Genomic DNA, 17,866 nt, shown 5'->3' on the forward strand with positions numbered 1-17,866 from the left:
TATTTTGGTTTAGTAGAGTGGAGACATAAAGGTTTAGAAGGAAACAGAGCTGTGGTGGAGCAGCTGAGGGAGCTGGGGGGGTTTAGTCTGGGGAAGAGGAGGCTGAGGGCAGAGCTCATTGCTCTCTAGAGCTCCCTCAGAGGAGGCTTCAGTGAGGTGAGGATTGGACTCTGATATTTAGTCTCAGGTGACAGAAGGAGAGGAAGTGACCTGAAATTGTGCCAGGGGAGGGTTAGGTTGGGGATGAGGAAAAATATCTCTCCTGCAAGAGTGGTCAGGGATTGGCACAGGCTGCCCAGGGAGGTGGTGCAGTCCCCACCCCTGGAGGTGTTGAAGAAACCTGTGGCCATGGCACCTGGGGCTGTGGTTTGATGGCCATGGTGGGGCTGGGTTGGTGGCTGGGCTGGATGATCTCAGAGGGCTTTTCCAACCCAAGCAATTCTGTGACTGTGATTTGATGTTGACTTTGCACCATACATCACAACACAAAAAGTGTAAAATCAGGTGGCCAGCAGGTCAAGAAAGGGGATTCTGCCCCTTGGCTCTGCTTTTGTCACACCCCTCCTTGAATGCTGCCTCCAGTTCTGCTGTCCCCAGCATATGATGGACACAGAGCTGCTGGAGAGAGTCCAGAGGAGGCCACAAAGATGAGCCAAGGGCTGGAGCAGCTCTGCTGTGAGCACAGGCTGAGGGAGCTGGGGGTGTGCAGCCTGGAGAGGAGAAGGCTCCAGCAGAACCTTAGAGCTGCCTGCCAGTGCCTCAGGGCTTGGAAGGTGTCTTCCCTCTCCTACAGGAAGGCTGCAGAGGGACTTCCCATTGATAGGAGAAGGGGGAATGGTTTGAAGGTGATGGAGAGCAGGGTTAGGAAGAAGTTCTTCAGGATGAGGGTAGTGAGATGCTGGAATAGGCTGCCCAGGGAGGCTGTGGCTGCCTCCTCCCAGGGGGTGTTCAAGGCCAGGTTGGATGAGGTCTTGAGCAACCAAAGCCAGTCAAGAGGAGTCCCAGCCCATGGCTGAGAGGTTGGAGAAGATGATCTCTGAGGTCACTTCCAAGCTGAGCCATTCCATGACTTTAAGTAGCCTACAATGCTCTCTTTATTCCAGGAAGCCTTGCCTGGCTCTCTGAAGCATTTGGAGTTTGGTAGGTTTGGGTACCTGGATAAAGCTGCCCTGGGAATCTGTGCTGGCTGGGACACATTTCTGTGCAGGCTCTGGCAGAATTCCATTTGGAAAGCTGGGGCAGTTTCCTAGGTTATTGTTGAGCAAAGTCCTTTTACCTCCCTTTGATACTCTTTCATGTCCTTTCCTGTATGTGTGCTTTTGTACTTGCCTTTTGATTTAAAAATCACAGCAGTTGTGTGCCCTGATTTGCCTGAATGTGCCAGAATGGTGACCCTTTGGAGCTGACATGGATCAGGGAGTTCTTCTGTCACACTGATGGAAAGCTCAGGCTGAAATAACTGCACTTGTGCAGGCTCTGTGCAGTCTGACTGCTGCCTCCTCTGCTTGTTGCCCTCATTTTGCTGCATGTCACATGCATTTTTTATTCCTCAGGCTGCTTTTGCTATACTCACTCGAGCAGTGCTCTGCTGGTGCCACATAAAGTGTCTGCTGCTGTCTTCCCTTCTCTGGAGAAAGATGATCTGCAGCTAAAGAAGTGCACTGAAATCTTGGTGAAGGGCCTGGAAGTTCTGCATGAGGAGGAGAGGCTGAGAGCCCTGGGGCTGGGTAGCCTGGAGAGGAGAAGGCTGAGAGGGGATCTGAGCAATGGTTACAAATAGCTGAGGGCTGGGGCCAAGAAGCAGGGGCCAGGCTCTGTGCAGTGCTGTCCTGGGGTAGGACAAGGAGCAATGGAACCCAGGAACTGGAGCCCAGGGAGTTGCACCTGAAGATGAGGAGAAACTTGTTTGGTGTGAGGGTGCTGGAGCCTGGAGCAGGCTGCCCAGAGAGGCTGTGGAGTCTCCTTCTGTGGAGACTTTCAAGCCCCACCTGGATGTGTCCCTGTGTGCCCTGCCCTGGGTGCCCTGCTCTGGCAGGGGAGTTGGACTCAGGGTTCCCTGGAGGTCCGTTCCAGCCTCTACCACTCTGTGATTCATTGTGTTTGCCACCTTGCAACACTCTTTCCTTTCCCCTTGAGGCTTTTAGCAGTAGCAAAAGCTCTAAGGAACGTCTGAAGAACAGTGAAGTGTAAGCAGCCACTTAGGCAGCTCATTTCCCAGAGGCAGAGTATGCTGCTAGGAAAAAGTGAAGGAGTCTAAAACTCTGCTCAGTGAGTTGACAGTGGCTTAGGAGGTCACTTCTGAATTTCTCACGTTGATGAAAAAGGAGGCTAAATCTTGAGAGTAACAAAAACTGCAGCCAGAGGAGCAGCACAATCCATGGAATCAGTCCTGTATTGGCCACGTTGTATTGGCTGATGGAGAAGGGGAGGCTGAGGGGAGACCTCATTGCTCTGAGCAGCTACCTCAGAGGAGGTTGCAGTGTGGTGGCAGGTGGCCTCAGGCAGCACCAAGGAAGGTTTAGGTTGGATATGAGGAAACATTTCTTCACCACAGAGGTCATTAGGCACTGGCCCAGGCTGCCCGGGCAGGTGGTGCAGTCCCTGTTCCTGGACGTTTGGATGAGGAGCTCAGGGACGTCACCTAAGAGTTGTGTGCTCAGTGACCTTGAGAGCTTCCCATCAGGCTGTTGTGTGATTCTCTGTTCTAGTCAGCCCCACTGTGCTGGCAAACTTTGTGCCCAGCTGTTGGACACAGAGGCATGAAAAGCAGAGCAGCCAGGGCAGGGAGAGCTGTGGGTCAGAGCAGCCTCTCAGCAGCGGGAGCTGAGTGGAGCTGTAAGTGAGCAACCCCAGCACAGGCTGAGGGACTGCATGGAGCCCTCTTAGTCAAGAATGCCAGGCCTGGGTTCTTCACTGGCTGCTCCATGCAGAATCCATCCCTGAGTTGTTCCCAGCTGTAGGCAGGCAGGCCTCAGCTCACTGCAGGCTTCTGCACTGCCATGGATCTGCATGGCTGTGGATGTCTCCTGCTGGCCGATGTGGCTGGAGGCATTGCCTTTGCCTCTGCCTCCCACACACATCTGCAGCAGCAGCAGCATGGGGCTGAAGCCTCCCTGCCCCTGGTGCATTTCCTTGGAGGCCAGTGGGATGGGAGCTCATTCTTTCCATCATGGGCATTGGAGAGCAGAAGGGAACTGAGCCAGTGCAGAAACAGAGCAGCATGGAGGAGCTCAGTGCTGCTTTCCACACAAAACATCGGATCAAAGTAGGAGCAGGGAATTTGCAGACACTTATGGGGTTTCTTTCTTTCCCTCAGATGAACTAAGAAACATTTTGTTGTGGATGAGGCATGGATGTTGTGTGGGCTGGAGCTGTACAACTGATTCACTTGGAGTTGTGCAGCAGTGCAGTGCTGGCTTTGATGGAGTCACAACAACTCCAGCCTGGAATTAATTGGCTCTTGTGCTGCTGCACAGATACCACCTGTGGGGGTGATTTGTTGTATCCAAACACTGGGAGAGGTTTGACCCGTGCAGCAGCATGGCAGCAGTTGTGTTGGCACAGGGCTGCCTTGTGTTGGGAGATGCTTTTCCCATGCAAGAGTAGTTACATTTGTGTAGAGCCAGAATCCTCAGAGCCATCCTGGTGGAAGAACAGGCATAGATGCTGGGGTAAGGAGAAACTTGTTTGCTGTGAGGGTGCTGGAGGCCTGGAGCAGGCTTCCCAGGGAGATTGAGGAGTCTCCTGCTCTGGAGACTTCCAAGCCCCATCTGGATGCATTTCTGTGTGCCCTGCCCTGGGTGACCCTGCTCTGGCAGAGGGGTTGGACTGGATGAGCTCTGGAGGTCCCTTCCGACCCTTCCCATTCTGTGATTCTCACAAGACTCTTTCCTTTCTCACTGAGGTTCTTAGCAACAGTAGAAACTCTAAGGACCATGTGAAGAAGAGTGAAGTGTACAGAGCCATTGATGCACTTAGCCCTTTTACAAGAGGGCTATGGATGTGCTGGAAGGTGTCCAGAGAAGGGCCACGAGGATGAGCAGAGGGCTGGAGGTGCTCTGCTGTGAGGAGAGACTGAGGGATTTGGGGCTTTGCAGTCTGGAGAGGAGAAGGCTCCCAGGTGACCTTCTTGTGGCCTTGCACAGTAAGCCCCCCTGAAGGGGGCTACAAGAAAGCTGGGAAGGGACTTTTTAGGCTGTCAGGCAGTGACAGGACTGGGGGAATGGAACAAAGCTGGCAATGGGGAGAGTCAGCCTGGATGTAGGAAGAAGTTCTTCAGCATGAGGGTGGTGAGAGCCTGGAAAGGGTTGCCCAGGGAGGTGGTGGAAGCCTCATCCCTGGAGGTGTTTAAGTCCAGGCTGGATGAGGCTCTGGCCAGCCTGATCTAGTGTGAGGTGTCCCAGCCCATGGCAGGGGGGTTGGGACTGGATGAGCCTTGTGGTCCCTTCCAACCCTGACTGATTCCATGCAGCTCATTTCCAAGAGGTAGAGCATGCTGCTAGGGAAAAGTGAAGCAGTCTCGGGTCCTTTGTAAGGCTGAGCATTGGCTGGTTCTGTAAGCAGAACCTGCAGCACAGGGAGGTAAGCTCTCTGCACCCACAGAGGTGGCTTTGCTGTGCCTGAGCTCATCACTGACCAAGGGATTTAATGCTTGCTTGTTGCTTCTTCTCGTTGAAGCTGCTGAAGAAGCCCCCCCGCAGCGGCTCCTTTCTCCGCCTGTTATCCTGGCTTCCAAGCTGCAGATCCCAGGCCTGCCCCTGCGCTGGGAGCAGCAGAGCAAGCTCCTGCCCAGTGTGGCTGGGATCCCAGCCAGTAGAGTGTCCAAGTGGAGCACAGATGAGGTAAGGTCACCTGCAGCTTCTGTCTCGCTGCAGCTGCCTGGGAAGGTTTGGTTGATGTAGAGCCTCAGCCATTTACAATAATGAGTTGTTCAGCCTGGAGAAGAGAAGGCTCCAGGGGACTGCAGAGCTACCTTCCAATAGCTGAAGGGAAAGACTGTTCCTAAGGCTGTCTAGTGACAGGCCAAGGGGGACTGGTTTGAAGCTGCAGGATTAGACTGGAGCTGGGGAGGAAGTTGTTCAGGGTGAGGGTGGTGAGCCTCTGGAACAGGTTGCCCAGGGAGGCTGTGGATGCCTCCTCCTGGAGGTGTTCAAAGTCAGGGTGGACAAGGCCTTGGACAACCACCTGGGCTAGTAGCAGATGTCCCTGCCCATGGCAGGGGGATGGAACTGATGATCTTGAAGGTTCCTTCCAACCCAACCCATTCTGTGCTTCTGCCATTTCTTAGTCTGTGCTGTAAAGGCTCAGGAGGAGCACAGCAACCCTTTTGGTTCACCAAGAAAAGCTTCACAGTTCTGGGTCTGCCTGCATAGAATAACCTGAAGCAGCCATGTGGCACTGCAAGGTGCTATGGACAAGAGTTGGTTGCCCTTAAACACCCAGCTGTGACTCCATGAGCTCAGGGAGGAAGGTGGAGCACCCAATGTGAGGCTGTGAAAAAACAATAGCTGCAAAACTGTAACCCTCAGGACAATCCTGAGAACTCAGCCAACCTGACTAAACCTTCTGATGTTCTTGTGGCAGGTCTCTGAATTCATAAGGAGTTTGCCAGGATGTGAAGAACATGGCAAGGTGTTCAAAGATGAGGTGAGTTTGACTGGAAGAAGAGACAGAGCTTGGTGGAAAGGTTCACTTAATGCCATCACTGCAAAGACACAAAAGGTAGCAGGAGCAAGCTGGGTTTGAAGTCAGGTGCACGTGAGGCAAGGTCAGGTTGGGTCACAGGCTGTGCAGTGGGGACACAGTCAAGAAAATACAAATGAGTGTCAGCCAAGTCTGTTGTGCTTCTCTGCAGCTGAAATCACTTGGGACTAGTGGTAGAAGAGAAGGAACTTTCTGATTTCTCTCTTCTCTGCTCTTCTCTCTCAGCCTGGTTTGAGTGAATGTTCAGTAGGTGTTTCAGTTCTGCAGGATGTTAACAATATCTTTATCGATGAGCTGGAGCAGGGGATTGAGTCCAGCATCAGTGAGTTTGCAGATGGCACCAAGCTAGGAGCAGCTGTGGAGCTGTTGGAGGGTAAGAGAGCCCTGCAGAGGGACCTGGCCGGGCTGCATGGGTGGGCAGAGGCCAAGGGGATGAGACTGAAGAAGGCCAAGGGCAGGGCTCTGCACTTTGGCCACAACAACCCCAAGCAGCACTACAGGCTGGGGCCAGAGTGGCTGAGAGCAGCCAGGCAGAGAGGGACCTGAGGGTGCTGGCAGAGAGCAGCTGCAGAGGAGGCAGCAGTGCCCAGGTGGGCAGCAGAGCCAATGGCATCCTGGGCTGTCTCAGGAGCAGTGTGGGCAGCAGGGCAAGGGAGGTTCTTCTATCTACAACTACCTGAAAGGAGTTTGTAGTCAGATAGGGCTGGGCTCTGCTGCCAGGCAGTCAGCAACAGAACAAGGGGACACAGTCTCAAGCTGTGCCAGGGCAGGTTCAGGCTGGATGTTAGGAGGAAGTTGTTGTCAGAGAGAGTGATTGGCATTGGAATGGGCTGCCCAGGGAGGTGGTGGAGTGGCCGTGGCTGGAGGTGTTGAAGCCAAGCCTGGCTGGGGCACTTAGTGCCATGGTCTGGTTGCTTGGCCAGGGCTGGGTGCTAGGCTGGGCTGGCTGAGCCTGGAGCTCTCTGCCAACCTGGCTGATTCTATGATTCTAAGCACAGAGCAGCTGAGCAGTGATGTGAGCTAACCACCTCTGCAAACTCTCTGCAGCTTGCTTGCTCACACTTAGCTCTTGGTGCTCTTCCCCCTGTTAGAGAGCTGCCAGTTTACAAATGTAATTTGAGTGAGGGGGAGGTGAGAAAATCTGCAGGCTCATGATGAGGTTCAGAGGGGTGTGGGCTCGCTTTGGGAGCACCCTGGCAAGCATTTCTGCTCGCTGGGAAGATTGCTGTGCCAAGGTTGTTGCTAGGACAGGCTCTTAGGCACAGTAGGCCTTTATAAGCTAAGTTGGCTTTCTCTTCTCAGAAGTTTGCTTCTCCTGTTAATTCTTAGTTCCAGGAAGGCTGCTTGGTCACAGGGACAAATGGTCACAGGGAATAGCTGAGCTGCTCAGCCCAGCCAGAGCACCTGCACAGGCAACCTGATGCTGTAATGCCCTGAGCCAGGCAGCTTTTCAGGGGATAGTGCCTGTGCTGCTCAGGAAACGCCAAGCCTCCAGGCTGAAGTGCAGCTGGTGAGGACTGTTCGAGGGCTGAGGAGCTGCACCTTTGGGCTGCTCTGCATTTGTCCAGATGCTGGGTATCTTGCAGCTGCAGCAGGCATGCTCAAGTCGTTCCTGTGCTGCTGCCCAGCTGAACTCCACTTCCCCAGCTGCCCTTTCAGCGCCTTGACTTGCCACTGCCAGTAGGAAAGCAAGGACTGGCCAGCAAGAGTGGCCCAAGCAGCTGCTTTCAGGCAGAAAGGAGCTCACCATCCTGTTCTTCTGTCCTGGAGGTGGAAGTCAAAGCTCTGCTGAAGTGTTTTGTGTTCAGCCATTCCTCTGCACTGCCTGGGCCTGCTGGGCATGTCCATGGTGTTTAAGCATCTGCACTGCTGCACTCTCAGAACTGTTGACCTCTCTCTTTGTCTTTTCTTTTTCAAGCAAATTGATGGAGAAGCATTTCTGCTAATGACCCAATCAGACATCGTCAAAATAATGAGCATTAAACTGGGACCAGCCCTAAAGATCTTTAATTCCATCCTGATGTTCAAAGCTGCAGAGAAGAACTCCCACAACGAGCTCTGAAGGCGCCGCAGGTGTGCCGGAGCCAGCGCTGTCCTCTGGAGCTCACCTTCTGTTCAAAGCACAAAGACTGCTGCCGCTGCTGCGGGAGGACTCTCAGAGAGGAAGAAGCATCCCTGCAGCACTGCTGGGCTGGAGATGGCCTCCTGGAGCCAGCACACCTCTGAACCCTGCTGGGGGAGCGTTGGAGCTTCTGAGAAGGTGGCTGTGGAGCAACCCATGGAGTGTTGGGCTCCCTGGCCCCCAAAAAACCCAACCAAATGAGGCTGCCAGTAGCCAGTCGTGGCTAACGCAGCTCTGTGCCATAGCTTCAGAAGGAAACCTTTGATGTTGCCCGAGTGAGGCTTTCTGCTGCAGCATTTAACTTTGCAGATTCTAAAGCTGTCTCTTTGCCTGTGACAAAGCCAAACCAAACCTCCTCGGGGTTCCAGCTGTACTCCTTTTTTTGATAACTGAATGTTTTTACCTTTGCACGATGACAAACGTGTCCTGTGAGTTTGGCCACCAGCATCTCCAATGTATTTTACCAAAAAAGTAATTAAAAGAGCATTCTAGAGAAGGCTGCAACTGAAAACAAAGAATAAAAGGTGGACTGCATAGCAGCTTTTCCTGTTACACTGCACAGCGGAGTGCCAGCCTGCTGCAGCCCTTCAGCGCCTGAAGGGGACAGAGCTCTTTGGATGTAAGGCTGCAAGCAGAGTCCTGCAGCTGCCTTGTGCCAGCCCCAGGCTCAAATGCAGGCTGGGTGCAGAGTGAGTTGAGAGCAGCCTTGAAAAAAGAGCCTTGGGTGTGCTGGGTGCTGAGCAGCTCCCCAGGAGCCAGCAGTGCCCCCAGGCAGCCCAGCAGGCAGCTGTGTGCTGGCTGCAGCCAGAGCAGTGTGGGCAGCAGGGCAAGAGAGAGGATTGTGCCCCTTGCCTCTGCTCTGCTCAGACCTCACCTCCAACCCTGCCTCCAGTGCTGCTGGCCCCAGCAGAGGAAGGACACAGAGCTGTGGAGTGAGGCCAGAGGAGGCCACAAAGATGCTGCCAGGGCTGGAGCAGCTCTGCTGTGAGCTCAGGCTGAGGGAGCTGGGGGGGTGCAGCCTGCAGAGGAGAAGGCTCCAGGGGGACCTTAGAGCTGCTGCCAGTGCCTGAAGGGATCCTGCAGGAAGGCTGCAGTAGGACTTGTGCTGAGGGGGTCTGAGACAGGCCAAGGGGGAATGGTTTGGAGCTGAGGCAGAGCAGGGTTAGAGTGGAGCTGAGGAAGAAGTTGCTCAGTATGAAGGTGATGAGCTGAGCCAGGGTCAGCGTGAAGCCAGCTGCGTGGCTCTGTGCCTTCCCTTGCACAGCACTGCATGAGGAGTGGTTCCACAGCTTGGTCGATACTTGGACACTCCAGGGGCAGCCTTTCTGTACCACACCACCAACGAAGCCTGACCTGGAGCCATCTGTTACACTGGGCTGTGCCCAGGACACTCAGCCCGGCCCAGCTGTCTCCAGGGGTGCTGCTCCTCACCGTGGGTTTCAAAGAGCAGTGTGGCTGCTGCTGTCTGTCCTCCCCACACACAGCCTGAGGCTCACAGGCCACTTGCTGTCGCAGCATCCCAGTTATGGCCCTGGGGTCTGGCACTGGCAGCAGCTGGTTGCCCCTGCAGATCAGCAGGATGCCAAATGCCTCTCTTTGGCAGCTCTGCAGCCTGCTGTGAAAACCGGGGCAGAGGTTTGGTGCTCCAGAGATCCCCGGGGGCTGTTAGCAGCTCCCTGCATTTGTGTGCTGGGCTGTGAGCTGTGGGTTTGGTTAATCCTGTTCACAAGGTGCAGAACAGGCTGGAGCTACGGGCTGAGATTCAGCAAGGACAGGTGCTGGGCCCTGCCCTTGGGCCACAACAGCCCCATGCAGTGGGGCTTGGGGCAGAGTGGCTGCAGAGCTGCTCAGCCGAGAAGGACCTGGGGCTGCTGACTGACAGCAGCTGAACATGAGCCAGGGTGTGCCCGGGTGGCCAAGAAGGATCAGCAGTGGTGTTGCCAGCATGAGTGGGGATGTGATTGTCCACAGGCACTGGGCACTCCTGAGGCCACATCTTGTTCTGGGTTCAATTTTGGACTCCTCAGTCCGAGAAGGACATTGAGGAGCTGGAGCAGGTCCAGAGAAGGGCAACAAAGGTGGAGAAGCGTCTGGAGAACAGGGCTGGGGAGGAGCAGCTGAAGGAGCTGTGGGGTTCAGTGTGGAGAGGAGGAGGCTGAGGTCAGAGCTCCTTGCTCTCTGCAGCTCCCTGAGAGGAGGTTGGGGTGAGCTCTGTGTGGGCAGCCAGGAGAGTCACCATGTGGAGAAGGTCGAATTGTTCTGGGGAACAGAGGCGGAAAAGGCATCAAAGCTGTGGTCACTGACACAGCAACAGCCCAGACAAGTCCTGCTTCCGACTTGCAGAGCTCCTCCTGGATTCTTGTGTAGCAATTTCAGGACTCATGTTAAAGAACAGAAGCATTTGCCCTGCCTGGAGGCGCCGTTTTCCCTGTGCAGACAGTGGAGACTCAGCACCCTGCACACACAAAGTGAGGCTGGCCAACTGCCGACCAAAGTCATCACCGCAGGGCTTCAGCCACGGAGCCAAGCAGCTCTGCGCCTCCTCTCACTTCTGCCCGCGGGCTGTGTTAGCAGCTGGAGCAGGGCAGTGCTCTCCTTGGCAGTGCTCTCTGCCTGCTGCTTAAGTTCTCACAGTTGAAATATCACGGTCACAGAACAGGCTGGGGTGGAAGGGACTCTCAAAGCTCATCCTGTCAGTCTCAGGGACACCTCCAGCTAGAGCAGGATGCCCAGGGCCATATCGATCTCTCCTGAGTATCTCCAGGGATACATCTCAGGGCAGCCTGTGCCAGTGTCTCCCCACCCTCACTGCAGGACTTCCTCCTGATGTCCAACCTAACTCTACCCTGCTCCAGTCTCAAACCATTGTCCTCATCCTACCCCCACAGCCCCTTCTGAACAGTCCCTCCCCAGCCTGCCTGTGGCCCCCTTCAGATGCCAAAATGCTGCTCTAAGGTCCCCCTGGAGCCTTCTCCAAGCTGAACAGCTCCAACGCTCCCAGTGTGTCCTCACAGGAGAGGTTCTCCAGCCCTCCGAACATCTTTGTGGTCCCCTCTGGACCTCTCCACCAGGTCCAGGTCTCTGCTGTGTTGTGGACACCAGAGCTGGCCCCAGCCCTGCAGGTGAGATCTTCCCAGAGCAGAGGGGCAGGATCCCCTCTCTCCATCTCTGCCCACGCTGCTTTGGATGCAGCCCAGGCTGCCCTTGGCCTTCTGTGCTGCCAGTGCCCACTGCTGGCTCCTGTGCAGCTTCTGCCCCACCAACAACCCACAGGTCCTCTGCAGGGCTGCTTTCAGCCTCAGCCCCCAGCCTGAATTGGTATCAAGGCGTGCCCAAACCCAGGTGCAGCTTGGCTTACTGAACCTCCTGAGGTTCTCCTGAGCCCCCCTCTGCAGCCTGTCCTGGCCCCTCTGGATGGCAGAGGGAATATGCTCCACACAGACAAAGAGCACCAGACACATGCAGTAAGCTGGAAAATTGGATTCTCTGCAGAGCCTCAGAGCTGCTCTGGGACTGCCATTTCAAAGAGGGAAAATGCTCAGGCTGAAGAGGGCAGGATGGGCCCCAGCGCTGCCAGGCACCCAGCCACTGCCACCACTGATGTGCCTTCAGGGCAGAGGGCTTCACTCTGACACCACATCAGCTGCTCCCGGGAGCGCTAAGGGACAGCCAGCTGCCTGCTGCCCACTCTGTGCCAGGGTGGGCAGTGTTGCTGGGCCCCCCCTCAAAGAGCAGGGACTGCAGGCAGTGCAGAGTGTGGTGCATGCTGCGGGGCAGGGGATGTGGAACAGGTGGAAGGCAGCCAGCAGCGCAGCCAGGGCCGTGCCGCAGCCATCCAGCTGGGCCAGCCGCTCCCTGCCCAGGCGCAGCACCAACTGGCAGGCACTCAGGCTGGAGGGGATCCTCACCTGTGTGCCTGCACACAGCTCTGCACTCATCAGCTCAGAACACCAACCAGCAGAGCAGTCCCTGGCGTGCAGGACTGAGAAGATATGAAACCATAGAATCCTGGAGTGGCTGGAGGTGGAAGGGACCTCCAAGATCATCATCCCACAGCCAGCCTGGGAGCACACTGCCCAGAGGGGCTGTGGAGCATCCTCCTCTGGAGACATTCCAGACCCACCTGGATGCATTCCTGTGCGACCTGCCCTAGACAACCCTGCTTTGGCAGGGGGCTTGGACTCAATGATCTCCAGAGGTTCCTCCCAACCCCTACCACTCTGTTCTATGGTTCTCTGCCTTCCCTCTTCACACTGCTCTGCACAGCACTGATGCTGGCCTCTGAGCTGCACATGGGTGGTGCTAGAACTCCCTTTCCTCTGCCTGTGCTTCTCTCCCTCTTTCATTGTCAGATTGTCCTTTATTTCATCGTAGATAAGCACCAGAAGCCAAAGGTAATCCCCAGCCTGGACTCTCTTTAATGTCTTGAAGTGATTCACTCAGAGTAGAACACTGCCAGCAGCTTCTCCCAGCGTGTGGTGCCCATGATCTGCCTCCTCAGATCAGTCTCCCACTGGGAATGGGAGGACTCTTGAGTGTTTGCCAGGCAGGTCCTGTACTCAGCCTGAGAAAAGCAGGAGGCAGAAGACACCTGTAATGCTTGCAGAGATCACCAAAATACCTCTTTGCCAATGGGACTGGGCTCATTTAGTAGCAATTCATGGACCCCCAGAGTCAGAGGTTGGCAAAGCCTTCTAACTAACAGCAGCCAGCCCAGCCAGCAACCCAGCCCCACCATGGCCACAAACCATCTCCCCAAGTGCCATGGCCACACCTTTCTGGAACCCCTCCAGGGATGGGGACTCCACCACCTCCCTGGGCAGCCTCTGCCTGTCCCTGACCACTCTTGCAGCAAACAAATTTTCCCTAATCCCCAACCTAACCCTCCCCTGGCACCATTTCAGGCCATTTCCTCTCCTATCACCTGATAGGGAGCAGAGCCCAACCCCCACCTCACTGCAGCCTCCTCTCAGGGAGCTGTAGAGAGCAATGAGCTCTGCCCTCAGCCTCCTCTTCTCCAGTCTAACCACCCCCAGCTTCCTCAGCTGCTTCTCCCCAGCTCTGTTCTCCAGACCCTTCCCCACCTTTGTTGCCCTTCTCTAGACCTGCTCCAGCTCCTCAATGTCCTTCTTGGAGTGAAGACCCCAAAAGTGAACCCAGTGCTCAAGGTGTGGACTCACCAATGCTAAGCACATGGCAGTCTTGTCCCTGCTCCTGCTGCCCACACCGCTGCTGGCCCAGATGCTGGGGACCTAACTCATCCTCCAAGCTGATGTGCATGGGATGTGTCCTGTGTTTCCAAGTGCTGCTTCTGGGATCACCTCATGGCGAAGCTCCTGGGAGATGCCTGATGATTGAACAGGAGCAGAGGTCTGCTCTTTTAGAAGGAACAAGCTGCTGGGAGGGGGAAGGTGCAGAGGGTCTGCAGCACCTGAGAAGCCATTAAAGCTCTTTGCCTCAGCTCCACTGCACTCTTCAGCAAGACTGAAAACAGGTTTGTGTATAAAAGAAGGAGGTGCTGGGTTTGTGTTTTGCATTTGCAGGCTTTTAGCCTGGATTCCCAAGCTGTTTCCTGAAGGGTTTTATGTTTCATTAGTGGTAAGAGAAACTTTTTCAATCAGAAGAATGAGCCTCATCTGTTTCCTGACCCTGTCAGCTTCCTATGGTGCTTGCCTCTCCCCTTCGTTGTGCAGACTGTGCTCATTCTTCCCTGACTGCCCTTCACTGCTTTCTCCCTGCCTCTTTGGGGTCCTGTTCCATTTCCCCCTTCTTTCCTTTCTTTAGGGTCCCATTCTTTCACCCTTCCATCTCCTCTCTCTTTTCTTTCCTTTCAGTATAGAATTCTTTGCCTCTGCCTCTTTCATTAACTCTCCCTTTTTTTGTTGTTTCAGAAAGCTTAGCTTCAAGTTTTATGTGCTTTGTAGAAAACTCAGCTGCCAGTTGTAGTGGAAGTCCTTCTGTGGGCACTTTACATGCCAGCAGAGTTTTCCTTTCCTCTATTTCCTAAGCTGCAAAATTACTCAATGAAATGAAGCCTGTGAGACTTCAGATCCCTGAAGTAATGACTAAGGGAAGAAAAAAACCTGGCATTTTCATGAGGATTAGTTTAGACTATTGCAAAACACCTCAGTGAAGGAGGAATCCTCTACAGGAACTCTCCAGGTGCAGGTCTCGTTGCACTGAGCTCCCCAGCTGAGTCTGCTGCCTGGGATCAATTATTAGGTAACTTGCTGTGGCACAGTGGGAGAGCTGAATTACTACAGCCACAATGATACAACTTCAGGTGTAGTTTGGAGAAGGAAGCTCTGAACTGTGCTGAGTGCAATTATAAAATCTCCAGGAATAATGACTGCCAAAAGTAGGTTAGATGATCAATTGGCCAAGCTATTTAGGTCTGGCTGGGCTTGCTCTGAGGAAGAGAGATTAGAGAGCAGCATTGCAGAGGCACAGAAAACACCCAGTTAGAATAGGATAGAATAGAATCAGCCAGGTTGGAAGAGAGCTCCAAGCTCATCCAGCCCAACCTAGCACCCAGCCCTGGCCAAGCAACCAGACCATGGCACTAAGTGCCCCAGCCAGGCTTGGCTTCCACACCTCCAGCCACAGCCACTCCACCACCTCCCTGGGCAGCCCATTCCAATGCCAATCACTCTCTCAGGCAAGAACTGCCTCCTAACATCCAGCCTAGACCTGCCCTGCCACAGCCTGAGACTGTGTCCCCTTGTTCTGTCCCTGGTTGCCTGGGAGAAGAAACCAACCTTACCTTGCTACAGCCTCCCTTCAGCTAGTTGTAGGCAGCAATGAGGCCCCCCTAATGTGGCTGTTGTCATCTGGTTTTAAGGGAAAAGCCTTTAATTTCTACAGAAATAGCAAAGCAGGGCAAGCAATGGATTAAAATATTAGTCACCTGGGGGGATATGAGCTCATAGAGAGGGATGGAAGAAGCAGCAGGGACTTACAGAAATGAAGACAGCTTGAGCCCATTGGGATCTTCCTGTGTCTCACATCTATCTGCAGCAGACCAGAGGAAGCAAGCAGAAGAGCAGAGAGAGGTTTGCATGGTTACCAAGTCATCATTCTCCAGCAGCTTCCTGTCTTTTAAACAAGTACACATTTATGACTCCCTCCTGAGTCACCTAAACAACTACTTTTTAATGATCATTTGCAATCAGCACCATGAGAGCTTCACTTTTAGTGTCCTTTTTGGTTAACGTGGTTGGAGAAGCACTTTGAAGGCCTATCAAAGATCAGGAGGTTTTGGCACCAGAATCTCTCCTCCCAAGTTATGAAGAGTTTCTCTTTGCAGACAGTTCACACAGAACTGCTTGGGTTGGAAAAGCCCTCTAAGAGCATCCAGTCCAACCACCAGTCCAACACCACCACGGCCACTAAACCATGTCCCAGGTGCCACGGCCACAGATTTCCTAGAATCACAGAAGGGATGGAAGGGACCTCAAAGCTCATCCACTTCCAACCCCCTGCCATAGGCAGGGACACCTCCCACTAGCACAAGTCACTCAAGGACTCATCAGCCTGGCCTTGAACACCTCCAGGGAGGCTGTGGAGCACAGAAGCACCGAATGGGATCGCTGATGGAAGAGGGAGGGAAATAAAACAAGCCCTGCAGAGAAAATACCTGACCACCTCCTGTGGTGACTCCAGTCTCTGAGGGGGGCTTCAGGAAAGCTGAGCAGGGACTTCTCAGGCTGTCAGGTCCTGGGGGCATTGGATCCAAGCTAGAGGAGGGGACACTGAGATTAGACATTAGGAGGGAAAAGTTCCTAACTGTGAGGGTGGCGAGAGACTGGCACAGCTGGCCCAGAGAGGTGGTGGAAGCCTCCTACCTGGATGCGGCTCTGCTCAACCTGATCCAGTGGTTGATCTTCTTCCTGCAGTCTTCACTTCTGTTCCTCCTGCTCTTCTCCTCCTCTCTCCAGGGCCTCACACGTCCAGGGTCCAATCTGCCTACCTACATCCCCACCCCATCCCCACCATTCCCACCCCACTCCCACCCCATCCCCACCCCCACCCCATCCCCTTCCCACCCCATTCCCACCCCCACCCCCCCCCCACCGTTCCCACCCCATTCCCACCCCCACCCCCCCAGCCCCTCCCTGCCCTCCCGCAGGGGCTCAGCCCCGGAAGGGCACGAAGCGGCTGCGCAGTTGGTAGCCCTGCCGCGGGGCACTGCTGCCGCTGCCAGCCCCTGCCGGCTGCTGCCCTTGAGGCTCCCGAGCCGCTCGGCTGCGCAGGTTGTAGCTGTGGCTCTGGGGCCGGCACCGAGCCTGCTCCATAGCCAGCAGCCTGCGCTGGCGAGCGCTCAGGCCGCACAGGTACTCCTGGAAGGCACAGTCCTGTGCCCCCCAGTACAGCAGCCTCTCCATGTGCCCTCTGCAGACAGGGCAGGAGGCAGTGCTCCTCCTGTTGGCCCAGCGCCGGATGCAGGCAAAGCAGAACGAGTGCCTGCAGCCATCCACGTAGGCCGTTGGGTTGCCGAGAGGGCCGAGGCAGATGGCGCACAGGGGCTCTTCTGGCTCTGCTGCCTGCCCCATGCCGCCCTGGCTGGCACCAGAGCCGCTCTGCTCCCCGTCTCCAGCAGACATTGCTGCTGCCTCCAGAGCTCAGGCTCTCTGCTGCTCTCGCAGTGGGACCCTGAGGCTCTGTCTGAGCCCACCGCAGCCTGCCCGCAGCTTTATATGCAGCCAGGGGCTGCCTTTGTGACCTCACAAGGGCCACCCGCACCCATGGCAGCAGCCCCAGCCATGGCACCTGCCCTGCCCTGCCACGCACAGGCAGGTTGCCTGCAGCAGTGCACAGCTCTGCCATGGCGTCTCTGTGCTGGCCACAAGTGCAGCGGAGAAGGCAGCGCAGTGCCGAGGCTGTGCAAAGCACAGAGTGGGCTGGGCTGGAAGGCACCTGCAGAGCTCACCCACTCCAGCCCCTGCACTCAGCAGGGACAGCCGCAGCTGGGTCAGGCTGCCCAGAGCCTGTCCAGCCTCACCAGGAGTATCTCCAGGGAAGGGGCTCAGCCACCTCCCTGGGCAACCTGCTGCAGTGTTCCACCTGCCCCATGGGGCAGAACTTGTTCCCAACATCCAGTCTAAATCTGCTCTGCTCTAGTTTGAAACCCTTGCCCTCGTCCTGTCACTGCAGGCCTTTGGACTCAATCTCTCTCCACCCTTCCTGTAGGTCCCCTTCAGGTACTGGAAGGTTGCTCTCAGGTCTCCCTGGAGCCTCCTCTTCTCCAGGCTGAACACCCCCAGCTCCCTCAGCCTGTCCTCGTAGCAGAGATGCTGCCATCCCCTGATCATTTTCATGGCCTCCATCAGGTCCATGCCTTTCCTGTACCGAGGGCTCCAGAAAGAAGCCCTGCAGTGAGCCCTCTGTGTCCCTGAGATCCTTGTCAACTCGAGTGGGACACAGCGAGGAGCTGGAGATCTGCCCCTGCAGGCTGCATTGGTTCCCCTGCTCTCAGCACTGCCCAGGGCCTTCTCAGAGGCAGCCTGGTCTGACCATCCCTCCCTTAAAGCGGTGCCCCTCGGGCACAGCCGCTCTGTGCACCCTGCAGTGACAGCCACATCCCTTTGCCTCTCAGCCACCAGCCTCATTTGCAGCGCAGCAGAGGTGCCAGCAGCTTCTGCCTGGAAACCACTCAGCTGCATCTGGGGAGAACCCACAGACAAATCCCCCCGAGCTCTGTGGCAGGGAGGTTGGAGCTGGATGATCTCGAAGCTCCCTTCCAACCCAACCCTCTGTGGTTCCAGGAGTGGTTGCCAGGGCAGGCAGTGCAGAAAGTGTCTCTGGTCTCTGCCTCTGGATTTCAGCAGCCACTGGGGCCCAGAAGAGGCTCAGCTGTGCCCCCAGGACAGGTCCCACCGGTGCTGGCAGGTTCTGCCGGCTCAGTTTGTGCTCTTTGGAACAGAGGAGTTTGGTCTTGGGTGCACTGCTGCAGTGCTGCTTGGCCGCAGCCGTTCCTGTGCTGCTCCTGAGGGCACAGGAGCAGAGGTGGCTGTCAGGCAGCTCAGCCCCACAGCCTCCTCT

The 17,866-nt window shown here is 55.5% G+C and overlaps 1 protein-coding gene and 1 long non-coding RNA gene across 15 annotated transcripts in view; one reads left to right on the top strand and one right to left on the bottom strand.

Moving 5' to 3' along the window:
• The window catches only part of L3MBTL3 (L3MBTL histone methyl-lysine binding protein 3), a 98,470-nt gene extending 90,111 nt beyond the window's left edge, over positions 1-8,359 (top strand). For all 13 annotated transcript variants that reach the window (XM_064170136.1, XM_064170137.1, XM_064170134.1 and 10 more), the window contains 3 exons: positions 4,678-4,841; positions 5,584-5,646; positions 7,622-8,359. In XM_064170136.1, coding sequence (XP_064026206.1) covers positions 4,678-4,841; positions 5,584-5,646; positions 7,622-7,765 — 371 coding nt within the window. In that variant the 3' untranslated portion in view covers positions 7,766-8,359. The remainder of the gene's footprint in view (positions 1-4,677; positions 4,842-5,583; positions 5,647-7,621) is intronic.
• Positions 8,360-12,220: 3,861 nt separating this feature from the next.
• LOC135189736 (uncharacterized) lies at positions 12,221-15,810 on the bottom strand. 2 transcript variants are annotated; one of them, XR_010308247.1, is made up of 5 exons: positions 15,670-15,810; positions 15,462-15,561; positions 14,785-14,832; positions 13,006-13,172; positions 12,221-12,389 (listed from the first exon to the last, which is right to left on the bottom strand). It is a non-coding gene; the product is annotated as an uncharacterized LOC135189736 (long non-coding RNA). The 2 variants fall into 2 exon arrangements; XR_010308246.1 differs by having other exon boundaries at positions 14,785-14,836.
• Between the last annotated feature and the right edge of the window lie 2,056 nt (positions 15,811-17,866).

This window comes from Pogoniulus pusillus, chromosome 33 (genome assembly GCF_015220805.1).
Source record: "Pogoniulus pusillus isolate bPogPus1 chromosome 33, bPogPus1.pri, whole genome shotgun sequence".
NCBI lineage: Eukaryota > Metazoa > Chordata > Aves > Piciformes > Lybiidae > Pogoniulus > Pogoniulus pusillus.